Source organism: Macrobrachium nipponense, chromosome 49, assembly GCF_015104395.2.
Source record: "Macrobrachium nipponense isolate FS-2020 chromosome 49, ASM1510439v2, whole genome shotgun sequence".
Lineage (NCBI taxonomy): Eukaryota > Metazoa > Arthropoda > Malacostraca > Decapoda > Palaemonidae > Macrobrachium > Macrobrachium nipponense.
The window spans coordinates 18,308,348-18,327,480 of NC_087224.1; the positions used below are offsets into that span (position 1 = coordinate 18,308,348).

Consider the following 19,133-nt stretch of genomic DNA (forward strand, 5'->3'; position numbering starts at 1 on the left):
TAGCAGGCGATCGGATGTGGGTCTTCGATCCCTCTATGCCACCACATTCTGATTGGTTAATAGTTTCCTTCGTTATTTCCATCCTCACTTTCAAATACCTTGCTTATGTCGCCAGTAATGAATATTCCTCACTTGTTTCTCAATTCTAGTTTGGTGTTTTTTTTTATGTAGTGATATTATTTTCATTCATCTCACGATAAATAGTAATGACAAGGAGGTCCCCTGCCCAGCCTATATAGTAGCTATCAATGGTCGAAATGAGTTTAAGACTCATCTGCGCATGTGATTTTGTGACGTCACCCAAACCGGTTGAAGCAAAGTGTAACAAATGCCATTTTCATTAAGTTTATATCAGTAAAGTGTCGCTTCGACCAGTTTGGGGGACATCACATGGTAACAGATTATGGCTATAGGACTGTCATTTCTATTTCGTGGGGCGTTGTATCACAAGAAAGCCTTTCTTGTCAAAACGCGTATTAACTGACCATCGTACAGTGAAATCACCGACAATCGTATTTTTCATGTACTACGAAACAAGCAATTTTTGAAAAAAGGAAACAATAGAATTGGCTCGTTTCATTTTATTGAGCACCAAATAGTTGTGCTTACATTATTTTCCATTCACGAAAGCGATTGCCGTGAATTACTCAAAATTATAAAAAAAAAAGGAAAATATAATGATACACAATGGCTCCCCTCTAGCAACGAGTTTGGGACTGTGATTTTGTGACGTCGCCCTAAGAAGTCAAAGCGACAATTTACTGATGTAAACTTAGGGATAATTGCCTTTGTTACACTTTGAAATGCATTGTAATAAATATCCCTCCATAGATTTCATTGGTGGATGCTATTTACATAATTTTATAAGAAAATGGTAAACCCAAACTTTACCACACAATTAAACTATGTAAATTTTACATAATTTTATAAGAAAATAACCCAAACTTTATCACACAATAAAACTGTGTAAATTTAACAAAATCCGTAAACTGAAAAACAGAATTGCCAACAAACAACTTGTAAAACAAATCAACATTAAAACAAGTCCCAAATGCATACAAGAGCAAGACAAGGAAGTTTAAAAAAACCGTGGTGACAGGGAAACTTGGGAACATATAGGCTAGACATGGTGAGAGGAAAGACACCTCAGAAAAAGAACTGCTCAGGATATACGACGAAAATACGAAGCAAGAGATTAATGAAGAAACCCTAGCGAAAGCACTTGTAAAATTCTGGTGTAAGGACATCGATTTTCCCTATCTTTACTGTATCTAATCGTCAAGTCGCGTTGTTCCTTTAACCATTCTAAAGAGCGTTCTGCGGCCTTTCCACCGATGCATAACTCGTGTAATTTCATTGTTTGTATGTCTTATTATCTTTAAATGTATGTATCCAAGAAAACACATCCTTCAGGTCAGTTTCTCTGTTCAGGTAGGATACTACATATCTGTCCACAGCCTCCTTTATAGCCTGTTTTTACCTGTAATAAATCATCAGTACCCAGCTACCTGTCTTACTCTCTGGTCCTCACACTGGCAAACAATATACCAAAAAGAAGAAAACAAAACAAGAGTGATACGGAATGGGTGAAAAATGACAATTTGTCCAAAATTGCATTTTTCCTAACTATACACACCTGAGGTCCTTTTACACATAGCCCCACCTCATGCCACCCCTCACTCTGTAGTTTTTGCTTGGGCCTAAGCAAAACTGATTCTTCACCTCCCAGTCGCGCGGTGCGCACATTGTTGGACAAGCAGTTAACTACCCAACTCCCTTGTTCGAAAGCTTACGACCTATCCAGCTGCCGCTAGTAACCTTCCTATTGTAAAAGAACTGATAAGGTCTGTATCCCGTGTCGGAACAAAAGAACTGTATAAACAGGACATGGAAGAATTGATGAAAAGACTAATTATAGCAAGATTATGACAGCACAGTATATTATATACTATAAGTATATCACTAAGATGGGTAGATTGTATGACCTCCTAACAAAGACAGAAATTAAACCCTTGGAAGAAGTCAATTTAATTGAAGATGTAAAAATCAACTTGAGAAAAATGAAATCAAATAGAGCAACGTATGTAGTACAGAAGAAAGAACCCGTTATTTTGTGGTATCAACAGACTTCCAAAAAGCATTTGACTTATGTATAACAGAGAGCTAGATGTAACGAATTGAATAAGACATGGTGTGGTGGGATCACAAACTAGAAACAAAAATCCTCTCAAAACCACACACTCAGGGTGAGGAGCCGCGCTGCTGTCTGCTGGATATAGTAGCTAGGCCAGGATTAAGAGAGTACAGGGTTAGACTGTCCCATCGTTACTGCCATATTTGTGACATCATTGGTAGGTGGCCTTACAAGAAAACAAATAATTTAAAGGCCACTATGAGAATTGTTTGCCCAAACCCATTCTCTATCTCTTTCACGATCTTGTGTGAGAGAGGTCTCCATTAATCGCCAGGTACTGGATGATAGTTTCCTTGTTCTTCACTCTGGTGAGGTCAAATACTGACTGATGGCTTTTATATTTACCTGAACCGAAATCAGATCAGCCACGTGACGTCATGTGCGAGATTGTCACATTTGGTCAGAAGTGGTCTAACCCTGGTACTAATAATAACCTGAGCTAGGCTAGCTGTTTGTAACACAATACACAAACAACCAAACAAGGACAACAAACCACACAATAATTCAATAACTATACAACAAAAGACCACAGCACAAATAATCACTGTCAACACCAAAAAAAACGATGACAACTTCACCAACAGCACAACCGAACTCAAAAGCACAACAAATTCAACAACACTGGCACAACAACCTTCAAACATACAATACCAACAACAATTCAAACAACAGCTTCAAAAAACACACAAAATAACTGACCGCCAATAGTATGCAATGACAGCTCCCAGTAAACTGACTCTCCAACAGAAGATAGCTCACCAACTCCCTCACTTCTGACTCATTACTCGTAACAGACGCTCGCCACTGATACTCTCGGCGTTCGCCACAACAGACATACACTTACGACTGCCATCAAACCAATCCCATTTATTCCTCCACCAATTTTGCTTTATCCCTCTCTTTCAAACAACCCTCGGAGACGTTGACAAATTTAAACTACCACCATTACTCCTCCATAAGGGATACAGTGGCTCAACCATATTCCTTTATCTAATAACTTACTTGATAATAGAAAAACCAGAAAGTACAGCAGAAGGTTTCAGAGGTGAAGTTATGGGGATGGTGGCACTATTGTTTGCAGACGATGGATTAATACTAGGTAGGACACAAACACATCTGAAGAAATAACAAAAGCAACACAAACCCTTATGAAAATAGCTAGGGAATGTGGCCTAAATATAAACAAATATAAAAGCATTATATTAATATACAACGATTGGTATATTATCGACGATGTGGAAAATATGGAGCACATAGAAGGAATAAAAATATTTGAGTAGATGAAATACCTAGGAGTAACGATCAGCAACATAAAAGATCGTTTCAGAGAACAGACAAAAAGCTCCCAAACTAAAGCAAAGCAGATGGCAAATATGGCTATAATGCAGTCATTAATAAAAGCTGTAGCAGGATAAAAATAGGAAAATTATATTGGAAAGGATTAGTGATGCCATCCTTCATGTATGCCATGGAGGTTATGAACACTCGACAAGAAAACCATAGATGAATGACAAAAAGAAGACAATCAAGTATACAGGACAATTCTGAAAGCACCAAATTACACAACAAGTTGTAAGTTCGGATCTGAAATAGGGGCCTTTCCCTGCGGCTCCCATACAAGGCAACCAGGGATCGGTAAGAAAACAGAAAAACCCCTGGGTAATGCAAGTAAAGGAATATGTTCGAAAGAAATGAACATGAGCTTAAGAATAATTGAATCGTTTAAAGGAAAATAGTTAAAAGAAATAATGAATAAATGGGACGGGAAAGAATGGCAGAAAAAAATGAATGACAAGACGTTAAGAATCTACAGAAAACACGAGAAGAAATCTGATATGACGACACTGAGAAAACAATACTGACCAGTAGGGCCAGACTAGGCACACTGATTAAATGATAGAAATAGACTAAAAGGAGAAGATACAAAACAAAAACAAAATTAAACAAAGACAAAGAAAGTAGGAATAAAAAACGAGCAAGGGAGCCGTTTCAAAGGTAAATATCATCATCTACTACTACTACTACATTGTATATGTTGGTAACGTTGGTACTTGGTTGTCGTGACTCGTTTGCGACGACTTCACGAGTAGCAGTCATGTCTGGAGTAGGACCGTCCATCAAACTACAGAAGGAGATAAAGGAGAATTCGTTAGAAGTACAAGACTTTATCGCCGATCTTCGTCAATGGGAGAAGGACGTCAAAGATAACGAATGTCGGGAGAGCCGAGGCCGAGAAGAGAAGACGCAGGTCAGGCAATGGGTGGATCCCGAGTTTGTGTATGTGAGCAAAAGCCATCGACGTATACCTAGGGTAAAACACAGCTTTACGGACATTGATCCGCCAAACGGTCCCATTTTTTCACTCGATATTTAGGTAATTGGTGAAACAATACAATTTGAGGGGAAACAACCGAATGGACTACCTATAGGCCAGTCCTGCCCGCTCGTTGACCCACCTTCCAGAAAATGTTATTTAGGTAACACGTCCTGACACCGGAGATGGACACCTGTCATGAGTCATCGGTCGTGGAAGTAACACCTCGAGACCTCTGCTTTCCTCTCGAAGTAAGAGTTTCCTCCCAAAGTACAAAGTAATGTCATAATTTAAGACTAAACAGAAGTTAATGACAATAGTCCTGCGCAATGCAAACTTGCCTCCATGACGCTTTTTGAAGCACCTTAAGTGCAGAAGATGGTAAAATTACAGTTTCAACCATTATGGGAAAACTGGAATAAAAATATATTTGTTGCATCAGAAATAATGTAGTTCCAACGGATTTAACATTTATTTTGACTGCAAACCATCAGATTTAGAGATTTACTATGTAGCCTAATTGGAGTTAAAAAAAAAAGTGTTTTTCCAGAAAAAGGTAAATGTCCAGGAGAAGGCCGCACCCGTTTTTCAAGTATTAACGACGAAAAACGGCAAAAAAACGACCAGATTGGTGTTGCACATCGCATAGAAACATGAGGAAATGAATAAAAAAGAAACAGAGTTACTCTTACACACAAAATCTAAGCATAAACCTACTACTTCTTCAATTATAGGGGATCCCAGTGGGAAGCGGGGTTTTTGGGTGGGGGGAGGAGGAGAAAAGTGATTTTCGGGGCACTACCGAACCTAAAACACCCACCTAACCTTACCTAGGGCCCTGTACCCCTACCTAGGCCTAGCGGGGGGGCTCCGCCCCCCTGCGACCCCCCCTTAAGGCCACAGTGATTTTCGGGGCACTACCGAACCTAATACAACCACCTAACCTTACCTAGGGCCCTGTACCCCTACCTAGGCCTAGCGGGGGGCTCCGCCCCCCTGCGACCCCCCCTTAAGCCACTACCTAACATCCATCAAACCCAAATCCAAAGTGATGGTACTGCTGTATACATCGTTATACTACCACCATTATAATATACTCTATAAATTAATGAAGCTTACCTTAAACTGTTGGTTGATAAAAATGTGCTGCTGCTTTGAGGAAAACGTGAAGCCGTTGCAAGGTTCCCTGACATGCAACTTAAAGTAGGAAGTGGCCAGGTACCCGACGACCACATTGCACTGCAAACAATCGGTAAGAAATCGAAGGTCTGTCAAAATTAATGCCAGAAGGGCCAGCCACTACCTCTGCCATAGGTACAGGAAGACAAAATGCCGTTTTTTGCTTCATTATTCGAGTATTCAGTCAAACAAGGATACCAGTGGACACTAGACAGGTAACTTTATTACTCCGCTGAAATGCTAGTGAAACTTAGTTTTCGACTAAAGTCGTTCGTAATTGGTTATGAAACCCATGACGTCATAACGATGTCACACCTCTCAGCCAATAATGAGTAACTGGAACTGCTTTTGTTTGCGTAAGAAAGTAAGTTAGAGGCTCATTAAAAGTAAACATTACCGTAGAGGAAACACCTATCCCGACTCTTAGGAAAAAATTCGAGGTGGGGTTAAAACTTAATTTTTTTTTTCTCTGTAAGTATGCTTTAGCGACAATAATGTATTGAGAAGAAGTGTTTTGTTATCATGTGCTTTACTCGGGAAAAATATCAATATAATAGATTTCCCATAATGGTTGAAACTGTAATAATACCCAGAAGATTGATGCCATTTCGATATTTGCGGAGTCACTTGTGTCAATAAACTTTCCATTTCCTGTGCTAAATCCGCACACCACTCATATAGGTAGACGCTGGAGCACTCCTCACAACAATCTTAAACGATGACAACGTTTGCCCTCGAGTCTAAGGAAACTCACGATTTTTCGGGAGGAAAAAGGAAGAGTGCGCTAGATAATTTTGGAATCATTCATTGAAGGTAAATCCATAGAGTAAACAATCGCAGACGATCCATCATCATCGCACTAGCCAGGCCTTATTCACTCAATATTTAGCTAACCTACTAGGCTAATTGGTGAAACAAGAATACAATTACAACTTTGGTGTTTCTACAGAAGCAATCCGCGGTGTCCTAGACAATGGCAATTGACGTCTTCCTATGTTATTTTACTTGCTGTACAAGATTTTAAAGTAATATTTATTCAGACGACTGTAACTAAGGAGTAACTTACCTTTGAAGACTAGGTACATGACGGTACCAATGGGTCGACGTAGCGAGTTCAAAGGTAAATTAAAGTTTAGTTCCAGTGGAACGAAAAAAATATTCCCTTCAACTCTTGTAAAGCAAGTAAAATAACATAGGAACATGTCAACTGCCATAGTCTAGATCGCCGTGGAATAGTTCTATAGACCAATCTACCAAGTGTTTGGTGAAATGTAAACAGCCGCAATGTTTGAACTCCGCAACCACCACGGAGCCATATGTTCACTAAGGGGAATGTGGGGTACTGGGGCGGGGGGGGTGGGGGGGGTGGGGGGCACAGGAGGTACGAGTTTGGCTAAGTGACGATGGGTCGTTGGGTAGTGGATATGGCAAATAACGATAACTAACCAACAAAATCTAACACTTCTAACTGAAAATTACTAAACCACGATTGTTCTAACAATAGGGGAATATAGTTTCTTAACTTTACCTTAAAGGGGCAGATGGTACAATTCAGATACGCACTTAGGTATGACAAATCTCGTCCTGGTCTTCGATTCTTGAAAGTCTGCCCATCTTGAATCTTGAACAGATTTTGGGCCAAATACTAAACGAATCACGAACACAGATAGGTTTCTGAAAATTATATTACGACGTCCATATATCATAACAGAGTTTTTAACACTATTACTGGTGAAACACGGTCACTTTGAGAGTATGGAGTGTGCGGTGTTAATACTACCAATACTTCTTGCTAAATGATTTTAAAACACAATCTGTTGAGTTTGGTATCGGTAGCAAATTCGTGACAAGGCTTCTGATTGGTCGGAAGAATTGTGGGCAGGTACATCGAGGGGGATAATTTCACACGTATGTGGAAACTAACAACGTATTTTCATAAATGGAAAAAAATTGCAATACTGCATAACACATACGTGAACAGGATCTTGTAATGAACGGACAGTTACTAGAAATCAGGGAGGCCAGTTGAAGGGACAATGTGAACTCTGTAAAATCGTAAAACTTAGTATCTTTTATTTCCATGAAACCTAAGGCATTGTGAATTATTATCAAAGGAAATAATATTGAAATGAAATGTTGTGTAACCTAACCTAGTAGAACATATTACCTGGCCGGGGAGCGGAGCCCACCCGTAACCCCCCCCCCCCCCCCAGTAAAGGGAGACAAACTTGAATGTAGACTAAGATATAAAAACCTAACTTCACCAACCTAACCTATCCTAGTAGAACGTGTTACCTGACTGGGGGGCCTCGCCCCCCTGTACCCCCCTTAAAGAAAGACAAATTTGAAGGAAGGCCAACATATAAGTTACCATACTAACCTAACCAACCTAACCTAGTAGAACATATTACCTGACCGGGGGGCCAGAGCCCCCTGTACCCCCCAGTAAAGGAAGACAAACTTGAAGGTAGACTAAGATATAATTAACCTAACTAGTAGAAAGTTTTACCTGACGGGGGGGGGGGGTGGGGGGGGGCGCTCTGCCCCCCCCATACCCCCCCTACAAACTTGAAGGAAGATCAACATATAGGTTAACATATTTGACAGGGGGGGGCAGAGCCCACATAGCCAGCGGCAGCTGGACGGTCGTAGGCTTCGAACAAGGGAGTTCGGTAGTTAACTGCTTGTCCGACAGTGCGCGCACCGCGCGACTGGGAGGTGAAGAACCACTTTTGCTTTCGGCCTTGTGGTGTGAGGACGTGCTCGCCATCGCTCTCTGCCCGCTTCATCGTCGTATGCTTTATTGGATTATTGTGATTTATTCTACTACTGGTTTGCGTGTGTATAAAAGTGAAACTGTAAGTACTGCTTTTCATTTTTCATATAATTGTGATTGTGTATCATGGATCAAGGATTGGATCAATCTCCGCCCCCCACCCCCCCACCCCCACCATGAACCGGCGACTGTGCCCCGGGGTGGGAGGCCGCAAGTGTGAAAAATTCAGGTCCTTTCTTTCCCTAAATAGATCCTCATGTCCTTTGCGCTCGGTGCCGAGGGCGGGAATGCTCTCGAGCCGAGCCTTGTGATATATGTTGTGATTAGTCGGAGGTGCAGTGGGGGTTGTACGAGGGCAGGAAGAAGCAAAGGCCTGCCAAGGAGTTGTCGGAAAGCTCTCCCGCGACTCCTTTGGTAACCGATACTTCATCTTCTTTCTTGCCCCCTGCTCAGCTCCCACGTATAGCACCTTCCCCTTCGGGGAGGGTATCAAAGTCCTTCTCTTCGCCCGATCCGTCGAGCGTAGAGGAGGGCGCTCGGTACCCCGACGTACAGTTGTATTCGGGGTCTTCTGTTCGTTCGGGGTGGGGCTCGTTCCCCCCCCCGCGCGAGGGGGAACCCCTCCTGTGTGCCCGACTCTTGCTTCCGCAGGTGCTTCTGCTGTGGGGGATGACCTTGGACAGGTGTGGGCGTCTGGGACTGCAGGGCGTGCCAAGTATCCAGGGGCTGCTCCATCATTTGGCGGGGTCTGGGACGGTCACCCATGGAGTGGTGACCACAACCACCACCACTATCTCTACTCCAGGGTACGCCGCCCCTCCTCACCTGGTAAATACCCCCCACGTGATGTCAGTGACTCCTACAGCCTCCGTGCATGGGCCAATTGCTGCCGTACCGAGGAGGGGCATTCCGCCGCCGCCTGGGTTTGTCATGCTGCCTTGCCCGGACTTCCGCTGCCCAAAGAGCTCGCCCCTGGACTTGCCGCCGGTACCCAGGATGTCGCTGGCTGCTGCCCCGTCTCCTGGCCTACCTGTGCTACCTGCCGTACCTGCCGATGTCATCCCAGTCCACGGTGTTGCTGCCCCAGACGCTGGTCTGTCCGGACAGGTGCAGCCAGGCCCTGTTGCTTCGGCAACAGCAGCCCCAGCTCCATCCTGGATGGCTGATCTCACATCTGTCCTGAGGAAGCTGACGAAGAAGAAGAGGAAGAGGAGGAAGGTGTCGTTGTCGTCTTCGTCGTCTGCAGCCGCCTCTTCCCCTTCAACTTCCAAGGCTACCCAGCCGTGGAAGAAGAAGGCTGCCTCCACCCCTCCTAAGAAGGCTCCTTCGGGAACTTCTCAGGGCCCGTCCCACTCCGGTGGGGTGGGGGGTCTTGCTTGGTGAGTCGTACCCGCGTGAAGTCAGATTAATCAACAGATATCACAAGTTTAACATACGACTAGAATTTGAGAAATATCTAGAAGTGTTCGTGAACTATCGGTGATAAGATTAGTGTGAAAATAGTAGGATAAAGCGTCTTCTAAGTTAGTTTATCAAGTGTAATACATAAATCAGAACAAGATGGCAGTAAGTTCCAACTGGGGAAGGAAGAGGTGGCGTAATTTGGCGTGTCTAGCAGATTCGCAATACGATGAGGTAGCAGGAAGGGAACTGGCATTTCTCATCTATGAAATCAGCAACAGTCCTAACCAAAAAGATACAAAAGCATTCATAGATATATTAGAAGGATATAATCCTTCAAACTGGAACAAATCTAATGAAAATATCTTGAAAATAATTGAAGAAGTTCCAAATAAAATCCAAGTGGTCAAGAGATCATAAAGAAAATATACATAAACCAACATATTCCGACAAAGAAAATGAATAAGGTGAATCTTGTGAATATCCTAATTGATGCATTCAGGAAAAAGAATGCCAAAAGCATGCAAACTGTGTAAGGTTTGGTATAGCATAGTCAATCCACAAAACCTAATCAGAAAATGTGCTGCATGCAACATTCCGACCCATCCACAGTGCTGAGTAATACAAGATTTGAGAAAAGATACAAGAATTTTTGTTCAACATGTCTATCATGGATAGACAATGTTATTAAACTCAAATAGATTGAATGTACAAATAGTTGAGGATGAAGAAGAAGAGGAAGAGGAAGAAGAAGAAGAAAAAGAAGAAGAGGAAAACGGAAGAGAAGTAAACAAAAATGAAATGACAGAAAAAAAAATAAGGAAAACAAAGAACAAGATAAAAGTATGGATGCAGAGATACTCATGATACTACATATGAGCAATAAAGCCAGCATACCTACGAAGAAATAAATTACGATATGACAACAGAAAAAAAGCAAATCCCGAAGAGGCATCTACCAGATCTATACAATGAAAAAGAGGGGAAAGAGGAAAATATAGACAAGAAAGACAAAATCTGCAACCTTTTGAAAAGAGGGGAATTGCAGATTTGGAGAAAGATGTTACTACAAACATCCTAAGATATGTCAAAACTATGAAATATATGGTAAATGTGCATACTTAGATGGATATGGGGATGATTGCAGAGATCTGCATCCAAAAATATGTAAAAACCTAAAAAGAAGGAAAAGGATGTAAGTTCGACAAAAAATGCAAATATATGCACCTGTAGCCATGAATCATAATCAAATAAATAACCAACCAAGTAATAAAATCCTAAAATAAGAAAGAAAACAAATAAAGAGAGAAATCAAGAATATCAGGTAAAAGAGAAAAGCAAACCACCAATGAGATATGCAGAGGTGTCAGCAAAAAATTTCAAAGCATCAGCTCCGAAATTCTACTCAAGAGATAATAACTGTATTTATATGCAAGAGGATATTGCAGAGAAACGGAGAAAATTGCAGATTCAGACACAAAATGAATAATTATGATGAAGGAAGATCAAATATTATGGAAAAGTGGATTTTTTTAATGTCAGAATTTCTGGAAATGAAAAAAGAACAACATACCAGAACAGGAAAGAGACATGGGAAAATCCTTATTACTACCCAGTATTAAATGAAGGAGAAAACACGCAAACCATCATAGTGATGAATGAGCAGGGTTTAGTTACGAGTAACTCAAAAAGAAAAATAGAGTACTTAGAAGAACTAACCCAAAATGAAAAGAAAATAGATATAATGAAATATAAGTGAAACCTGGTATTCCAAGAGACTGGGAAGGATGATCTAAAATAAAAGGGTTCCAAACTTATAGATCAGATAGAAAAAATAGGAATCAAGGAGGAACCGCAATATATGGGAAAGACAAAAAACAAGGAAAAATATATGAGAAATATAGTAACTCAGAATGTGAACTAATAGCGGTAGAATTTGAATCTGAAAAATTTTATGAACATAGTAATATATAGACCTCCTAATACTAAAGAGTTTGACTTAATATGAAAAATTGGATGATATATGTAGAAATCACAAGGACTTGGACTATTCTTTCCTATCTGGTGACTTCAACTTTCCTTTCGTAGAATGGAAAGAACGATAGGAGAGTGGTTGTACTTTATTTACATATAAAAAGAGAGTAATAGTAGTGCAGAAGATAAGAGGCAATTTGAAAAGCTATTAGATATGCTACTAGAATCAACATTCAACAAATAAATCACCTGCCAACAAGAATGGAAAATACTTTAGACCTAGTATTTGTGAACGAGATGAATTATGTTAAAGAAATAATAGTTTATAATGCGAATATTTCAGACCATAATGTCATAGAATTAACAGTTCATTCCAAAGCAAGTGAAAATAGAGATAAGCAAGAAATGAAAAAGTGGGAAGGATATGGAAAAATACAACTTCTACAGTAAAAATATAAAAATGGTCAGAAATAATGAATGAATTAAACAAAGATTGGGATAACATTTTCGTAAGTGATGACATAAGGGTAAATACGGAGATATTATATAAAATATTGGAGAAAATAGTGGAAAAATATATACCGAAGAAGAAAAGTAAACATCATTCATGCATACCAAGAGACAGAAGGATCTTGTTCCAGAAAATCAGAAAGTGGAAAAAAGGTCTTGCGAAAAGAAAAAAAAATGCATGGAAAGTTATAGAACTAAAAAGTAAGATAGAAAATGCAGAACAAAAGATTATACAATCAAAAGAAAATGAAAAACGGGACTTGGAAGAAAAAACCCTATTAAATATCAAGCAAAACCCCAAGCTACTTATACTCATATGCGAAGAAGATGAATAAAAGAAGAATTAGAACTAGGCCCTCTGAGAATTGAAGGGAGATTAACGAATGAAAAAAGGAAATTTGCAACATACTGGCAGAACGATATAAGAGAGAATTCACCCCTAGAATAGATAATGAAGATAATGATATAGAAGTAAGGGATTGAAAATAGTGAATATTTAGCTGACATAGATATTAATGAAGCTGATATTGTGCAGGCTATTAATGAAATTAAAAATGGAGCTGCTGCAGGGCCTGATGGAATTCCTGTCTATTTTGTTAAAGAAAGTAGTTCATTCTATCGCAAAGCCACTTGCAATATTATTAAGACAAAGTGTAGATACAGGCAAGATTTATGATGAGCACAAATTAGCATATATTACCCCTACTTTCAAAAGTGGATCAAGACTAGAGGCAAGTAATTATAGGCCTGTGAGTCTAACATCACATATTATGAAAGTGTATGAAAGGGTAATGAAGAAAAATATTATGAAACATTTAATAAAAAATAATTTGTTTAATAAAGGACAACATGTTTCGTACCGGAAAAAGTACACAAACCCAACTGTTAGTCCACCGTGAGAACATATTCAAAAATATGAAAAGCGGAAATGAAACAGATGTGGTTTATTTAGACTTTGCAAAAGCTTTTGATAAAGTAGACCATAATATATTAGCGAAGAAAATTAGAAAAACACAATATCGTGGATAAAGTAGGAAGACGGTTAAAAGAATTTTTACACAACAGAAAAACAGATAGTTATTGCAAACGACGAGAAATCGGATGAAGTCAAGGTAATATCCGGTGTGCCGCAAGGTACGGTGTAGCTGCAATACTGTTTGTTATTATGATTGAAGACATAGACAATAATGTGAAGGATTCGGTAGTGAGTAGTTTCGCAGATGACACAAGAATAAGTAGAGAAATTACTTGTGATGAAGATAGGAACGCTCTACAAAGAGACCTTAACAAAGTATATGATTGGGCAGAGGTAAATAGGATGGTATTTAACTCTGATAAATTTGAATCAATAAATTATGGAGACAGAGAAAGAAAGCTATATGCATATAAGGGACCTAATAATGAGACCATTCACAAATAAGGAAGCAGTTAAAGACCTTGGTGTGATGATGAATAGGAACATGTTATGCAATGATCAAATAGCAACTCTGTTGGCAAAATGTAAAGCACAAAAATGGGAATGTTGTTACGGCACTTCAAAACAAGAAAAGCTGAACACATGATTATGCTTTATAAAACATATGTTCGTAGTCCACTTGAATATTGCAATATGATATGGTACCCACACTATCAAAAAGGATATTGCACACAAATAGAGAAGTGTACAAAGGTCCTTTACAGGCTAGAATAGAAGAAGTTAAGGACCTAGGACTACTGGGAAAGACTACAATTCTTAAAATTATATAGTCTAGAAAGGAGAAGAGAACGCTACATGATAATTCAGGCATGGAAACAGATAGAAGGAATAGCAGAAAATATCATGGAACTAAAAATATCAGAAAGAGCAAGCAGAGGTAGATTAATAGTGCCCAAAACTATACCAGGAAAAATAAGGAAAGCACACAGGACATTAATCCACTACGCACCAGCATCGATAATGCAGCGTCTATTCAATGCGTTGCCAGCTTCTCTGAGGAATATATCAGGAGTGAGCGTAGATGTGTTTAAGAATAAGCTCGACAAATATCTAAACTGCATCCCAGACCAAATCCAATAGATTGGAAGATGCAAAATATACCGGAAGATGTACTAGCAACTCTCTGGTAGACATTAGAGGTGCCTCACACTGAGGGACCTGGGGCAACCCGAACAAGATGTAAGGTCTGTAAGGTAAGGTCTCCTGCTGTTTCGGGAGTAGGACCCGTCTCTCCTTCCGCAAGGAAGAAGAAGACGGGGACCAGAGGGGTACCGGCTAACACTGGTACTTCCTCGCCTGGCGCTAGAGGTTCTGCTGCTACACCAGGTTCTGTCTTGGCCTCTCGTTCACGAGAGGTACCGAGTGTACGGTCACCCACGGGTGGCCGTGCAGCCAAGAACCAGACACCAGGTGACTCTCGCCAGGCTAGCCGCCGCTCTCGTAGCGACCAGCCGGTCACCCGGGTTGACGTGACGGTCCCAGACCAGCCACGGGCTGAGGCTGGGAAGAGGTCCCCCCGATTGCTGGTGCCAGTGGTTCGACGCACCAGTCTCACCGGTCTGACTGCCGCTCCCACAGGGACCGGACGGGTAGGGGACCAGCAGCAGTTCCTCTGACGCACGAGATCGGGGGCCGCTGTTCTCGGTCCAGCCGCTCTCCCCAGGGGAGCGGCGCGACCAGGCCTTCAGCTCGATCCCCACCGGGGGTTGGTGATTGCCTGCAGCCCTCCAAGCACACCAGTTCTGCCGGTGAGCGAGGGGGAGCGTCAGGTCTTCCTCTCCCGTACCTTCAACTTCCTTGGGTTACACTGGGAAGGGCAAGGCACTGAGGAGTGATCGTGAGGGGCGCGCCCTGCACAATCCCGTCACGACGCCGTACGTACCAGGCACGGTCTTAGGATCAACCAGGTCCTATGCGTAAGTGACAGGAGGAGACCGAGAGGGGTCTGTCGCTGCTCCCCCTCCTGAAGGGGGAGGGTCTCGGGAGTCGCTCTTGTTCGAGGGGCTTGGCGGTCCAACTCCACAATATGCTGTCACTCCGGAGATCCAGAGGAACTTTGCCGAGGTTATTGCGCTGATTCGTCAGCACAACGACCTCAGGGAAGGATTGCCGCTCCCACCTTCCAAACCCACGTCCCGGCTCGAGTCATTTTGGGGTCCGAAGAAGGAACCCAAACCAACGGTGGGTCTGCCGCGACCAGAGCTTGCCGACGCTGTTCTAGACCAGGTGGAGTCTCTCGTCTCCGGACAGGAGGGTTCGCTGAAGTCTGGCAGGTCATCCAAGCTACTTCCTCCTCCTCTACTGCGACAGCGGCATTTCTACGTGCCATCGGAGGATCCAATGCCGCCCAAACAGGTGAACCCGGAGTTAGCCAGGCCAACGCCAAGTGTCTCTCTGCAGCAGCTCCTGTCAGAGAACCTCTGGTTCTCGCAGCGAGAGGCGCTAGGCCTGGAATCTACCGCTATGGCAGCTTTCCAAGCTGTCTCCTGGTTAGACCTGTGGTCCCTCACAGTGTCGAAAGTCGCAGCCACCTCTGGGAGTATTTCTCCTGAAGATGACTCTGCCAGTCTGGACGAAGGGCCATTTCCTTCCTCGCCCATCAGACGGTAAACCTGTGGGCCAACCTGGTACTTCGCCGTAGGGACGCAGTCCTTACCCGAGTATCCAGGGTGGCCGGGCCTGAGGCGACACTTGGACTACGAAACCAACCGGTACGGAGTTCCTCCTCTCTCTTCCCAGGAGAGATGGTGGACACTGCGGTGGAAAGGCGGCGCACTGATGACGGTGACCGCTTAGTACACCAGGCAGTCTCGAAGGCTTCTGGGCAGCCTCGAGCTACTACGGCCAAACCCAAGAGTTTGGCTATCGCTTCCTCGGCTGCTAAGACGGTTGCCCCGTCGAAGCCCCGAGGAAAGACTCTGGCTTCAACTTCTGCTAAGGGAGGTCGTCATCAGCTCTCCTCCCAGCCCTCCTTCTCACGAGGAGGGACTGGGAAGAAGTCGAAGAGAGGCGGGAAGCAACGCTAGGGACGGCGTTCCCCCTCACCTGCTGCCGGAAGTGGGGGGGGTGCCTGGCAAGCCATTGGGCAACCTGGCAGCGCTACGGTGCCGAGACCTGGATAGTAGACGTCCTTCGGGAGGGATATCTACTACCCGTCGAATCTTGGCCACCCCTCACCTCCACCCCGGTCCATCTTCAAACACACGTCCCGGGATCATCAAAGGACGTAGCTCTACGACAGGAGATCGAGACCATGCTGAGCAAAGGAGCTGTAGAGATCGTCAGGGATCAATCACCGGGCTTCTACAGTCGCCTTTTCCTGGTGGAGAAGTCTAAGGGGGCCTGGTGCCCGATGATAGATCTCTCTCCTCTGAACCGTTTCGTTCGCCAGACTCGGTTCAAGATGGAGACGGCATGTTCCGTGCTCGACTCCATCAGGGAGAACGATTTCATGCTTTCAGTGGATTTGAAGGACGCGTATTTCCAGATACCCGTCCATCAATCCTCCAGGAAGTACCTCCGCTTCATCCTTGACGGGACGGTGTACCAATTCAGGGCACTTTGTTTCGGTCTCTCAACTGCCCCACAGGTGTTCACGCAAGTGTTCACTCTGGTGTCTGCTTGGGCCCACTCGTCCGGGATACGTCTTCTGAGGTATCTCGACGACTGGTTAGTCCTGCAGGACAGGGATCAACTACTGGAGTTCTGCCGCGATCCGGGGATTGTGGTGAACTTCGAGAAGTCCGATCTCGAACCCAAGCAGAGGATGAAGTACCTGGGTATGCTGATCGACACGGTAGCAGGGCGAGTCTTCCCCGCGAATTCACGGATCAGCAGATTCAGGGAGGCAGCCGACCGGTTCCTGTCTCGGCAGGAACAGTCAGCTCAGCAATGGCAAGTCGTGATCGGCCACCTGTCGTCATTGATAAGTTAGTCCCTCACGGGCGTCTTCACCTGCAGTCTCTCCAGTGGAGACTAAAGGAGAGTTGGTCACAGGCAGAGGATCCACCGGACTTCCCCGTGTCCCTCACGCAGGAGGTAAGGCAGGACCTAGCCTGGTGGCTGGACGACAGGAACCTCTTAAGAGGAGTGCCTTTCCGCACTCCCCCCCCTGGAGATGCTGCTGTTCTCAGACGCATCAAACGAGGGATGGGGCGCACACCTGGAGGAGTTGCTGACTGCAGGAGTGTGGGACCATCACGACAAGCACCTTCACATCAATGTCCTGGAACTCAAGGCGAATTCGGTGGGGGTTTTGCCGAGTGCTTTAGATTCTTCGGAAGTTCTAGCACTAGCAGTGTTCGAGTTTTTTACAATCTCTTAACACTTAAGCGAAACCATGGTCCAAAGTGAGCTAGACGAGAATCCCCGATAATTATTACGATATTTGGGAACCTCGCCAAATGCTCGAATTCTTGGAATAGGTTCTGTCATGTAAGTGGGTTGGCCCCCATTGACAAGATCCAAAAGGTTCTGTCATGTAAGTGGGTAAGTCCCCATTGACAAGATCCAAAAAGGTTCTGTCATGTAAGTGGGTAAGCCCCCATTGACAAGATCCAAAAAGGCTTTGTCATGTAAGTGGGCTAATCCCCATTGACAAAGATCCTAATAAGGTTCTGTCGCGTAAGCGGGTAAGCCCCCCTTGACAAGATCCAGAAGAGCTCTCAGTCATGGGTCACTACCTCGCTGAGGCTCTTGAGGCAAAGCAGACTCATAGACAGTGTCCATGAAGTCGTCTTCCCAATAAGGTAAGAAGCTTGAACTGTCGTCTTTGGTACTCTGTTCACAATTGAAGATTTCCTTCGGGAAAGACTTCTCCTTCATTCTCTTGACTAGAGAACGAAGGCGGTCGATTTCGAATCCTAACTCTCATTCCTCATAGGGGAAAGAATGTAGGATGGAGGTAGTTGTACAGAAACCTACAAAAATACTACGTATTTTACCTTCGCGACATGATTCTGTTAAGCAGTTGAACTGTCCGGGGTGTAGGCGCATACCGTAGTTAGCTCTACGGATGGCGACCGAGACAACTAGTATCCTAATTGAACTGCTAATCGGGGCTCCCTGCAACCTCCCACGAGTTAACAGTTTTGATTTTAGATACTTATGGTATTGTCATGACAACACCAACTCAGCTTTTGTATTTACCGAAATCCGTTTCGCTTAAATATAATTGCTCAAGCGTATTTTTATGCTCGATGGTTTTAGCCGAACGCATTCCTTCGTGGAATGGATTACATGGCAACTCAGGATGACGAGTCGGCGAGAGCTAACGGTGTATGAGTCTGCTGTCACTGAGATAACAGCTCAGTACCAGCTAGCTCTCCGAGATGCACGGTCGGTTGCTTCTCTCTCCCCTGCAATGATTGGCTGCCAAACCGTATCTCTGCCCAACAATCACGGACTTAGGTCTCTGATTAACGGGGATTCTTGCATACATTTAATGACCATCTACTGCTGTGATGCTCGGTTTCATCGCCTTCGACATTGCGAGAAATTTTCAACAGAGATATCTCTTGGACTCTTTCATTTTTCTGTTTACCGCACTGTAGCAGAAGTCTGTACTAGTCTACCGCTGGATCGCACTGCGATAATGCAGAATGTTTTTTCTTCAGACATCGGAGTTTGTCTTCAAAAATATCTCGTATTCGTAGGTGTGCAATTGTTCATTGTTCACCCCGAATTAACAGATGTATTGGAAGACATCACCTATTCCCAGGCTTGACAGCACTACTTCCAAATGTTCAACCCATGAGAAGCAGTTTTGCAGGCAGTACTTCCCGGGGTTTTTCATTACTGAAAAACGCCC

General features: G+C 43.4%; 1 protein-coding gene across 1 annotated transcript in view; it reads left to right on the plus strand.

Moving 5' to 3' along the window:
* The first annotated feature begins 4,227 nt into the window (after nucleotides 1–4,227).
* LOC135205360 (RNA polymerase II-associated protein 3-like) overlaps nucleotides 4,228–19,133 on the plus strand; it is a 128,134-nt gene continuing 113,228 nt past the window's right edge. The window contains 1 exon segment of the mRNA XM_064235849.1: nucleotides 4,228–4,475. Within this exon segment, the coding sequence (XP_064091919.1) occupies nucleotides 4,290–4,475 (186 nt within the window). The 5' untranslated portion in view covers nucleotides 4,228–4,289.